We start from the raw sequence: 12,217 nt of genomic DNA, 5'->3' as shown, positions 1-12,217 counted from the left end.
CTAACACGATGCATGTTCTCCTCTAAATATGGCAAGATATCTAGTATTTCCCATTGATGTACCTAGTTAAACACAACCCGGAGATAAATCATAAAGAATAGTACAAAGTGACGACCATGTTCTGTTTCAGAAAAAATTAAAATATTCTTTTTCTATTTTTTTTTTCTATCAAAATCTAATAAATAAGAAAGTACCTTGAGAACTTCCAATATACTCACCAAAAAAATATATTTACTAATGAAACACAAAATTCTGAAATCACAAACATTGTATACGCTTGAATCCCACAGTACACCATGAACACAGAATTTACTTCTGTTTATCTTTTTTTTCCGACACCGTAAATTTTTTGTTCAGGGATTCTATACGCAATTTCCATCAAGAGAATCAAACCTACATCCTACAACTAACATCCACATACAGTTTTGTGTAGATAATCTGAAATTTTCACAACTTGGCCACACATATATCTTAACCTTACCAACTAAGATAAAACTAAAATGGTACTCTTAAGAAAGTTATATTGACTACGATAACTAGCCAAGAAGAGAATTATAGAGGACAGCTGCTGAGCATCATCATTGACATGGAATTACATAAAAGAAATGTTTACCAGCTCGGGCAAAGGTATCCCATATGCTTGTTGGAGTCCTTCCATCTTGGTTTGATGCTCCTTCAACCTTCACCATTCCCCAAATTTAACTCAAAATTTTAGTATAAATTCAAAACCAATTAATACAAAAAAAAAAAAAAAAAGATTCTAAAATAATTGCCTCTTTCATGGGTTTATATGTATATATATATATATAGAGAGAGAGAGAGAGAAGAAGAAGAAGAAGAAGGAACACCAACCTGATAAGGTGAAGAACCAGCACCAAACACAAAGCCAGGTGGGAAGTCATCTCTGGTAAAGCTATTTGCTCCATGAACTAAAACTACAAAAAGTGATATATTCATCACAACAAATATAAAGAATGCTGTTGAGAGGCTCAACTCCAATATGGTGAAATTTCGATCTTTGTCTCACTGCCAATCCTCTCTTATTCTTATTTATGTATTTACTTATATTGCAAGGTCCTCTTTTGTTCTTTATTCCCAGTACTATGCTTTATCTTCCAAAATTTTCCATAAAAGGATTTTTAAACCCCAAAAAAAAAGGTAATAATAATAATAATTCTCTATAAAGGGTAAAACAATAATAATAAATAATTAAAATAAATGCGATATAAATATTTATATATATATATATATACACACACACACACACACACATATACATTACTTCCAATGTGGAATAAAATGACAAATTAGTTACAAGTCCATGAGAATTTTCTTTACTGCCACTCCCAGCCAAAAAGAGAGGCACACAGGCATGCTTGCTAAACGACGAATTTCGTGCACCATCCTTCATGGGTTTGGGCTTCAACGTTTCATTCTTCATAGGAGCTGAACTTTTAGCCCAACTATTTGTTCTTGAGTAGAGACCACCCTCCATTTAACTACAGTAGTTGGTAGTACTAAGTCTATGTTATTGGGCCACAAGCCCAAACGAGCAGCACATATGGCTGTTCTCTATCAACGACCAAAAGGAAAACTGTATACACCAAACTTATGCCAAATTATTCTTCCAAATAATAATAATAATAATGATAATTAATAAATTACCCCTTCATTCCATCAAAAAGAAAAAAAGATGAAAAAAAAAAAAAACCTGCACTTTATGTCAGCATTAAAAAGACATTAGATGATTATAAAATTTATCCTTTTCTCAACTATATATATAACTATAATATGAAATTGGGTTTGTCTTGTAAATTTTTATCTTGGGAGGTTTCGTAAAATTCGGGCATCTCGTGAACATGGTAAAAGAATGTTGATGTCATAAATATAAGAAAAATGTTACATAATCATTCAACCGTATACGTGCTATAAATTGTATAAGACACATCTCCAATATTCAACCAAGTTATTAAAGATAAAAAGCATATTGTTTTAATCAAATAATAAGCATTTTCAACTAAATATAAAAATAAAGAAATTTTTTTTATTTTTGTCGTGTTCTATATATCATTATGATTTTCGATATCATAATTTTTATTTTATTTTTACATAATTCCCATTTATTCTATTGGATTTTTCTCCCATTTAGTTTGTATAATCGCATTGAAAGTTGTAAATCATTGAATAAAAGTTCATTTTAATAGAAATGTGTTGTAAAGCAAAATCTAGTAAAAATAAGTAATTGAAAAGAAAAATCAACATAGACAGCGAATTTGATTTCTATTCAAAAAATGTTTATGGTTTAGGCTTTAACATTTGATCCATTTCTATAATTTAAAATTAGAGGGGGGGGAAAAAAAAAAAGAAAATTATATATCTAGTAAAACTTGCAATGGAAACTTTATATTTATACTATATTAAACTAGCTAGTTATAGCATCTCATTTTTTTTTTTTTCCTTTTCTCCTGATAACTGGTTATAGCATCCCTTAAGAAAAAAAAAAAAAAAACATATATATATATATATATATATATATTGGTTATATAGTTTTAACAATTTTTTTTCCTCATTCTTCAATCGTATCTTGAAACAAAAAGTTCTGTAGGTAATTTTGTGTTTAATTAGTGAGGAAAAATATACTCTGGCAGATTGCTAGAGAAGCAAACAACCTAATATGGTAAAGTACCAATCATATATAATTGTATGTAAACAATGCATAGATTAACTTCCAAAGGGGATCCAAAAAAAAAAAAAAAAAAATCGTTTAGTGGACTTAAATATGCTTTTGCAATTGACTAGTTATCAACACAGAAGCATTCAGCAGAGAGTAGAGATAGATATACAGAACATACCTTATAATATCATGCAAACTCCCAATATATGCATTCATGAATTTCACCCTTGACCAATCTTCCAATGATGAATTCTTCTTAGGCTTGTGACCTGTGAAGACAAAGAATATAAAAATTTAAAATTTAAAATTAAAAAAAAATAAATAAAAGATAAAAGAAAATAAAAAAAGGGGAAGAGGGTGGAGAGGAAATGGTAGACTTAATTTTGAATTTCTTAGTTATAAATGATTTAATCTATCACATATTTTAAAGATTTGCTTTCAATGATCAAACTGGATTCTCTTTATGAATAGCATGAAGTTTGACGAAATTTTTCCATGTAATTAAGCATTTATCTTGGTACTTTTGCCTTGTACCTTTTTCACATACAATCTAGCAGCTGATGCATTTGCTAATAGCTGATGATGTACTGCAATGTATGGTTCAGTTGACGAGTTTCCTTTAACACACTTGGTTCCAAACCGAGGCAAACATCGGCCAGGTGGCATAAATCCAATGTTGTAACCCCCAATTGCACACACACATTAGGCTCATTTAAAGTAGTCCAATACTTATGATCTCTATCACCAATTTCTCTGAAGCATACATTTGAATATGCAGTGAAATCTTTCCTCTATCACAAATAAATTATTTGATCATATAGTTGTTAAAACCGTTTACGATTACGTTAATTCAATATTCATGTGCTTGGCAAGTTTTCTAAAAACTTAAACTATTGAAAACAATGATGATTAAATAGTGTTCTCCGTTTTCATTTCTCTTGATTGTTAGTTGCAGAATATCAATTAAGGAAAGCTAAGAATTAAAAACATACACTATTTCTCGAGTAACCCATCCTACGTGCTTGCTTTCAATGCCTGTGGGAAATCACAATGATGTGGTGTAACATGTGATTGGCTCCTGCTTCATTTGGAAATAGGAAATCACTAGCAGAAGCTATATAATAGTATTATTCAATGGCCAAAAAAAAATAAAAATAAATAATATATGTATATCTATATATATATATATATATATATATGTGTGTGTGTGTGTGTGTTTATATAATGTAGAAATAGATATGAAAGATAATGGTAGCACTACCCTTGAAGTGGGAAAGAGAAATAAGATATAAGAATATACCATGAAATTAGTAAATTTCTACAATATAGTTCACATCTGTAAAACCAAAAATTAGAGGATGTTTTTGCTTCCACAGTTATATTTTGTTTGCAGGAGTTGGGTTAGTTTCACAATCCCATTTACACTCACAAAGGCCGATATTAATTTTGATGTAAATTATAATAGGTATATAAAATGGAAAAGATAATTAGCAGTATAATATAGGATTCAAATTAAAGTGTATGTGAATTGGATTATCAACCTTCTCTTACAAAATTTATAGTACGAATTTAAAAAATGAAAAAGGTGGAGAAAACGCTTTTAGAAAGCAAAAATTATCATTTAATTAAATGAAGACAAGAAAAACAAAAAAACAAAAAAAACAAAAACAAAAAAAAAATTGTAAAAAAAAATGTATGGAATGTTTAATAAGCGTGTAAAATACCTTCATATTTTATTTAAATTTAACTAGTCTAGGATCAAAATTAATAGTTCTTATTTCTTATTAAAAGAAGTACAAAAGGTAAAACACTTCATCTTTTTCATGGCTGAGTGATTTATATCTAATTTTATATGCTTCTTGCTCTTCTTTATGAACAACACAACTATAAAATTTTTATCATTGTGCTTCTCTGTCTTTGCTTTACCATAATTAAGTCAGGTTTATTTTTCCGAACTTCTTGATTTACTTTTGTATTTGTTTTATGTTGTTTTGTTTTCTTATTATTTCTTAATTTTTCTTTTTAGCCATAAAAAAATAAAATGCATCCCAAATATGTGCTTTAATTGTACATTTCCCTTAATTGTACATTTCCTTTTCATGGTATATGAAAAAAAAAAAAAAAAAAAAAACAACAACAACAACAATAACAAAAATTAAAATGCTATATTTTTATTAAGTAATAGTTTTATTATTATTTATTCTATATTTGTGAATCTAAATACATGGAAGATGTTTTTATATATATATATATATTTATATATAAACTCATTTAAATTTTGAACCAGGTATTTCAAATTTCAAGATCAACCTTGAATATAATGAGACTGCTTTACAAATTCCACTAGCAATACAATAGAGTGAATTAAATAAGTTATCAACTTGCATTTTAAGCTAGTTGTTACAAAAAAAATTATTGGAAAAAACTCATCTTTCATCTACTTGAATTTAAAAAAAAAAAAAAATTGATAATTCAACTTGAATATAATCATTGGTTTTAAGGTTAGAAACATGGACAAGTTATTTAAATTTTGGGCTTGCATTTTACATATGAAACCAAAATTCATAACTAATTAATTAGTCTACATGTTAAAACGACTGGAATTTTGAAAACTTTTTATGATTACAATTACAAATTAGTAATTACCACCAGTTTTTTTTTTTTTTTTTTTTTGGCCCGTCAAAATTTAAATTACTAACAGCTTGGACCAATAATTGCTACCGTTTGGCCTCATTACTTGTTTCATTTTGTCGCTCTGTGTTTTTTATTCTTTATTTTTCCTTGACGTGGATTAGGCAGCGTAACACGCATGTTCTATTTTTAATATTTTTTGACTTGGAAATTTTCAAATACCTGAATAGATTATTGGCCACCAACTGATGAAGTTGAAAGATATTATATTTTGTCGTTTACCTGAAACTTGAAATTTAATACCAAAAATAGTAATGAAATGCAGGAATATTACGTCAATTTCTTACAAATTTTGTTGCAATTGGCTTGACACTATATTTACAATAGTTAAAACAAAATATTAATAATAGAATATAATTAGCAAGAGACTCTCCATTATCTCCACAGCATAATAGTGCTCTTGAAAAGTTTGAACAATTTCTGGCTTTCTTTTTTGGTTCTACCATGTCCAACTGATTAACAAATTATGGAAGCAGTAGTCGTCTCTAGCATGGCTGAAGGGATCGTTAAGAGATTGGGCTCTGAAGCTGTGCGAGAAATTTCATTGCTTTGGGGTGTAAATGAAGAGCTTGTAGGACTTGAAGAGACCATTTCAACCATCAAAGCTGTACTTGCTGATGCAGAGAAGAAGCAGATCCATAAAGATCAAGTCAAAACATGGCTTAGTAGACTTGAAGATGTTGTCTATGAAGCTGATGACTTAGTGGATGTAATTTCAACTGAAGCTTTGCGATACCAAGTGATGACCAATAACACCAAGACAACCAAGCAGGTATGCACCTTCTTCTCGACCTCGAATCAACTTGTGTTTCGACACAAGATGAGTCACAAAATAGAGTCTCTTAAGAAGAAACTAGCTGTGATTAGAGATGATAGACAATTCCATTTAGAGGAGCACTACGGAGAGGCTCAAGCAGTGTATAATAGAGCGGTGAGGGATACTCACTCGTTTGTCTCTAAAGGAGAAGTAATTATTGGGAGGGATAATAATAGAATGAAAATCCTTCAACTTTTGTTGGATACAAAATCTGACCATGAGAACGTATCAGTTGTTAATATAATGGGTCATGGTGGCCTAGGAAAAACCACACTTTCTCGACTTGTGTTCAATGATGAAAAAGTCGAAAAACATTTTGATCTCAAAATGTGGGTGTGTCTCTCTGATGCAGATTTTGGTGTGAGATTGCTTGTTGCAAAAATTGTTAAATCTATATCTAATAATGAGAAGGTTGAAAATTGTGAGATGGAGTTGTTGCAAAAGTCTCTTCGAGAAAAAATTAGTGGAAAGCGATATCTCCTTGTTCTAGATGATTTGTGGAATGAGAATCGAGAATTATGGTTGAAGTTGAAAGATTTATTATTAAATGGCATAGATGGGAGCAGAATAATTGTAACTACCCGCAGTATGGTGGTTGCAAGGATTACAAAGACTACATTAGAACCATATCTTTTAGGAAATCTTGATGAGGATGAGTCTTGGTCCTTGTTTCAAAAAATGGCATTTAAGGAAGGACAAGAGCCAAACAACTCAAACATCATCCAAATTGGAAAGGAGATTGTCAAAAAATGTAAAGGAATTCCTCTTGCCATAAGAACCATAGGAAGGATGCTGTACTCTAAAGATTGACAAACCGAGTGGTTGTCCTTCCACAAAACTGAATTTTCAAAAATTTCTCAAGATAACAGTGATATTTTACCCACATTAAAGCTTAGCTATGACTGTCTCCCCTCCAATTTGAAACAATGTTTTGCCCATTGTAGCTTATTTCCTAAAGATCATTATATTGCTGTAGAGAACCTTATCCAGCTTTGGATGGCTCAAGGATTTATTAAGTTATCTGTGAAGATTTAATCCACAAATTCATCTTGCAAAGATCTGGTGTATGCATGAGGTCAACACTTGGAGAAGACTTCAGCTAATTCGATGGATAAGTCTTAGAAGAGCAAAACGCATCGTTTCATTTACTTAAAAATAAAAAAGGACAAAGCGGTCATTTCCAGCATATTGTAACAGAATAACGGCAAGCTACGTGTCTTAATCTGGATAAGTCTTCATAATAAGTTGGACGACGTCGTTTTGAAGCTGGTGTGTAATATATATGCACAGAACTCTTTCTCTTCAATGGAAGTAACAGATATAACAGTTTTCTTCAAGATTGTGAACGAGAGAGGAGCTCCAAGATTCATGTTTACCTTTTCTTCAATTGTATTCTTTTCTGAGTGAGAAAACATCTCTAAGTGAGATTGAGTGATTGTACAAAGTTGAAAGGGTGTAGAAAGGGGCTTCGGGTTTGTGAGTGTGTTTTCTATGTGAAAACCTATTTATATACAAGTGGTGATAGTTTGTGTAACTACTGCAAGATCAATAAGAGACCAGAAGCTCTCACCGGAGCAACGAGGACGTATGTCATCTTGGCCGAACCTCGATAAGTTATGTTGTGTTTGTTTTGTTCTGATTTTCTAACATTATCTGATGCAAATCAATCTCTAGAGGATATGGGCCGTGAATATTTTATGGAATTATATTGGAGATCATTTTTTCAAGAAGTGGAAGAAGATGAGTTTGGTGATATAAGGATTTGGACACGACTCTCAAATGTGGCAAAAGCTTGAACAGCTTTATCTGGTAAGATCCTTACCTGATAGAATTCTTCTACTTGAACAATTTTTTGGCTTTAAGATGGATACTACTAAGGATTTAGACACGACTCTTGATGCTTTTAATCGTTTAATCTTAAGTCTTGCAAATTGTAAAGTTACTTTTGATGATGAACATCATGCTGTTATCTTATTGAACTCATTGCCTGAGACTTATAGAGAAGTAAAGAATGCCATTAAGTATGGCAGAGATTCCTTGACCTTAGATACTGTTGTAAGTGCCCTTCGATCTAGAGACTTGGAATTGAAGTCTGAATCCAAAGGTGAAGGACTTACTGTGAGGGGTAGGAGTGCTACTCGAAGTTGGGGTCATAGTGACCATAGAAGTTAGTCTAGGGAGACCTTTAGGTCTAAATCAAGAACTAGGGGTAGAAGGTGCTATTACTGTAAGAGAGAGGGACACATTATTAAAAATTGTTTCAAGAAGAAGAAAGATGAGAAAGAAAAGAGTCAAGAGTCTGGAGATTTAGCAGTGGCCTATACTAACTTAGAGCCTGCAGAAGTTTTGGTAGTGTCCACAAGTCAAAATCATATTGAGTGGGTGTTGGATTCTGGCTGTTCTTTCCACATGTGTCCTGACTTGAGTTGTTTCAACTCATATACTAAGTGTGATGGTGGCCAAGTGTTGTTAGGCAATAATCGATCATGTTCAGTAACTGGCATTGGTAATGTGCAGTTGCAGTTAGTAGATGGTACCATTAAGACCCTCACAGCAGTAAGGCATGTACCTGATTTGAAGAGAAATTTAATTTCTCTTGGCATGTTAGATGAATCTGGCTTGTCCTGTAAAGCAGAGAATGGTGTCATGAAAGTGACCAAAGGATCACTTGTAGTAATGAAGGGTCAGAAGAAAAATGGTTTATATGTCTTAGTTGGTAAGCCATTAGTTAATTCAAGTAATGCTTCTATAAGTTCACCTGCTGATAAAACTACTTTATGGCATAAGAGATTAGGCCACATTAGTGAAAAATGCCTGTATTACTTGAATAAATAGAATGTTTTTGAGAAGGATATAGTCAGTAATTTGGAATCTTGTGAAACTTGCATTTTGGGCAAACAGCATAGGCTCAGTTTTAATTTGAGCTCAAATAGGGCCAAGTCTGTCTTAGATTATGTACATGCTGATTTGTGGGGACCTGCTAGAGTGCAAACACAGAGTGGAAACAGATATTTCTTGTCCATAATTGATGATTACTCTAGAAAAGTCTGGATATACTTGTTAAAGGCCAAAAGTGAGGTTTTTTCCAGGTTTAAAGAGTGGAAATTGCTGGTTGAAAATCAAACCAGTAAAACTGTTAAAATTTTAAGAATAGACAATGGTCTTGAGTTTTGCAGTCGAGAATTTGATGACCTTTGCAAATCAAATGGTATTCTAAGGCATAGAACTGTGAAATTCATACCACAGCAAAATGGTGTGGCTGAGAGAATGAATTGAACCTTACTTGATAAGGTGAGATGCATGCTAGTGTCATCTAGATTACCTAAGTTGTTTTGGGGAGAGGCTGTAATGACAACCATGCATTTGGTGAACTTGTCACCTTCTACAGCTTTAAACTTTAGAACTCCTGAACAAATGTGGCTTGGAAAGAAGCCTGATTATAGCAAACTGAGGGTTTTTGGCTGTGCTGCATATGTCCATCAATCTGAAGGGAAACTTGAACCTAGGAGTTTGAAATGTATTTTCTTAGGTTACCCTCAGGGAATTAAAGGCTATAGGCTTTGGGATAGAGAGAGTAGAGGTTTTAAAGTTATTATTAGCAGAGATGTCATTTTTGATGAAAACTCTATGCTTTGCAAAGATACTAACAGTGCAGGTGATGAAATGAGCAACAAAGTGGAGACACGAAGTATAAGTCTGTTTCCTGAAGTAGAAAACCAAGACAGTGAAGACTTTGAGGGAAGGTCAACTTCAGAAGGAATAGAAGAACCTGAAAAAGGTGAGGAACCAGAAAAATTAACACCTGCACAATCTGAGGAAGATTCTAAAGATGATCACACTCAACAGCAGTCACCAAGTACAAGAAATAAGAATATAGCATCACTTGGCTATTTGCTGACAAGAGATAGAGCTAAGAGGACAGTGAAACCAAACAGGAAGTACAGTTATGCAGACTGCATTGCTTATGCCTTGGTGGCATACGAAGAACTTACTGATAATGAGCCAAGGAGTTACAAAGAAGCAGTAAACTCTAAGGAGTCAGCAAAATGGAAAGCAGCCATGAAGGAGGAAATGGAATCTCTCCATAAGAACAGAACTTGGGACTTAGTACCAACACCAACAAATTAAAGAATTGTAGATTGTAAATGGATCTACAAGGTCAAAGAGGGTATGTCCAAATCTGAACCAGTGAGGTTTAAGGCCAGATTAGTGGCCAAGGGATTTACTCAGGTGGAAGGAATAGACTACAATGAGGTCTTTTCACCTGTTGTGAAGTATACAAGTATAAGAGTCATGTTGGCATTAGTGACTCATTTTGAATGGGAATTAGAACAACTGGATGTCAAGACTGCCTTTCTTCATGGTGAATTGGAAGAAATAATATATATGAAGCAGCCTGAAGGTTTTGAAATTAAAGGGAAAGGTGGAGATTTGGTGTGCTTGCTTAAAAAGTCACTGTATGGACTTAAGCAATCACCAAGGCAGTGGTATAAACGTTTTGACTCATTTGTGGTGAAATCTGGTTTTGAAAGAAGTGATTTCGACAGCTGTTTATACTTTAAAGATCCTATGACAGATAAAGCAGTGTATCTACTGTTATATGTAGATGATATGCTTCTAGCTGGACCAAATGGCAGAATTATACAAATTGTGAAGAACTTATTAAAATCAAAGTTTGAAATGAAGGATCTTGGACTAGCTAAGAAGATCTTGGGCATTGAGATAGTGAGAAATAGGTCAAGATGTGAAATGAAGTTGATACAATCTTCATATATAAAGAAGGTAGTTTCAAGGTTTTCAATGGAAGGTGCAAAACCTGCAAGTGTACCTCTTGGTGGACATTTCAAATTGTCAAGTGAACAATGCCCATCAACTGAGTAGGAGAAGGAAGACATGATAGCAGTTCCTTATACTAATGTTGTGGGATCAGTGATGTATGTTATGATTCTAACTAGACCTGATTTAGCTCATGCTATTAATGTTTTGAGCAGATTTATGGCAAATCCTGGCCGAGGTCATTGGGAAGCTTTAAAATGGCTTCTAAGGTATTTGAAGCATACAGCAAATGAAGGGTTGATTTATAAGAAGGATTCAAGTGAAGTGGAGCTTAATGGATATCTAGATTCTGATTATGCAGGAGATAGGGACAAGAGAAGATCAATGTCCTCTTATGCATTTACCTTGTGTGGAAATTGCATAAGTTGGAAATCTCAGTTGCAGCCTGTGGTGGCCTTGTCAACTACTGAATCAGAATATATAGCAGCAACTGAGGCTGCAAAAGAAGCCATTTGGCTTAAAGGGCTACTGACAGAGCTTAAAGTACTCAAGCAGGAGGTCACTTTGTACTCAGATAGTCAAAGTGCAATTCATTTATGTAAAAATCCAGTGTTTCATGAGAGATCTAAGCACATTCAAGTGAGATATCATTTCATTCGAGATTTGACAGCTCAGAAAGTAGTCAGATTGGAGAAGATTCCTACAAAGTTTAATCCTTCAGATATGGGAACAAAAGTGCTTACTATTGGCAAGTTTAATACTTGCAAGAACCTGCTTCGAATAGGAGCAGGCTGACCAATTTGTGAAGAATTTTGCTGAGATAGTGATGAGCTTCTGTATTTGGTTGAATTTGAGGATTAGGTGGAGACATGTGAAGATTTAATCCACAAATTCATCTTGCAAAGATCTGGTGTATGCATGAGGTCAACACTTGGAGAAGACTTGAGCTAATTCGATGGATAAGTCTCAGAAGAGCAAAACGCATCGTTTCATTTACTTGAAAATAAAGAAGGACAAAGCGGTCATTTCCAACATATTGTAACAGAATAACGGCAAGCTACGTGTCTTAATCTGGATGAGTCTTCATAATAAGTTGGACGACGTCGTTTTGAAGCTGGTGTGTAATATATATGCACAGAACTCTTTCTCTTTGATGGAAGTAACAGATATAACAGTTTTCTTCAAGATTGTGAACGAGAGAGGAGCTCCAAGATTCATGTTTACCTTTTCTTCAATTGTATTCTTTTCTGAGTGAGAAA

General features: G+C 33.1%; 2 protein-coding genes and 1 long non-coding RNA gene across 3 annotated transcripts; 2 read left to right on the top strand and 1 right to left on the bottom strand.

The window, feature by feature from the left end:
* Positions 1-203: 203 nt before the first annotated feature.
* On the bottom strand, positions 204-1,101 carry LOC125420930 (uncharacterized). Its single transcript, XR_007239207.2, has 2 exons — positions 853-1,101; positions 204-680 (listed from the first exon to the last, which is right to left on the bottom strand). It is a non-coding gene; the product is annotated as an uncharacterized LOC125420930 (long non-coding RNA).
* A 4,730-nt stretch (positions 1,102-5,831) lies between these two features.
* Positions 5,832-6,992, top strand: LOC132799605 (disease resistance protein RGA2-like). The gene has a single exon (XM_060811898.1). It carries the CDS (start codon positions 5,832-5,834, stop codon positions 6,990-6,992), a length of 1,161 nt encoding a protein of 386 aa, XP_060667881.1.
* A 4,083-nt stretch (positions 6,993-11,075) lies between these two features.
* Positions 11,076-11,753, top strand: LOC132799604 (secreted RxLR effector protein 161-like). Its single transcript, XM_060811896.1, has one exon. The coding sequence runs from the start codon at positions 11,076-11,078 to the stop codon at positions 11,751-11,753; it is 678 nt and encodes a 225-aa protein (XP_060667879.1).
* The last annotated feature ends 464 nt before the right edge of the window (positions 11,754-12,217 follow it).

The sequence above is a fragment of the Ziziphus jujuba genome, chromosome 10 (assembly GCF_031755915.1).
Source record: "Ziziphus jujuba cultivar Dongzao chromosome 10, ASM3175591v1".
Lineage (NCBI taxonomy): Eukaryota > Viridiplantae > Streptophyta > Magnoliopsida > Rosales > Rhamnaceae > Ziziphus > Ziziphus jujuba.
This window is presented reverse-complemented; position numbering and strand designations above follow the sequence as displayed.

What these genes read in the sequence shown, in the direction of transcription:
- LOC132799605 (XM_060811898.1), top strand. Translation starts at nt 5,832, where the DNA reads ATGGAAGCAGTAGTCGTCTCTAGCATGGCTGAAGGGATCGTTAAGAGA.
- LOC132799604 (XM_060811896.1), top strand. Translation starts at nt 11,076, where the DNA reads ATGATAGCAGTTCCTTATACTAATGTTGTGGGATCAGTGATGTATGTT.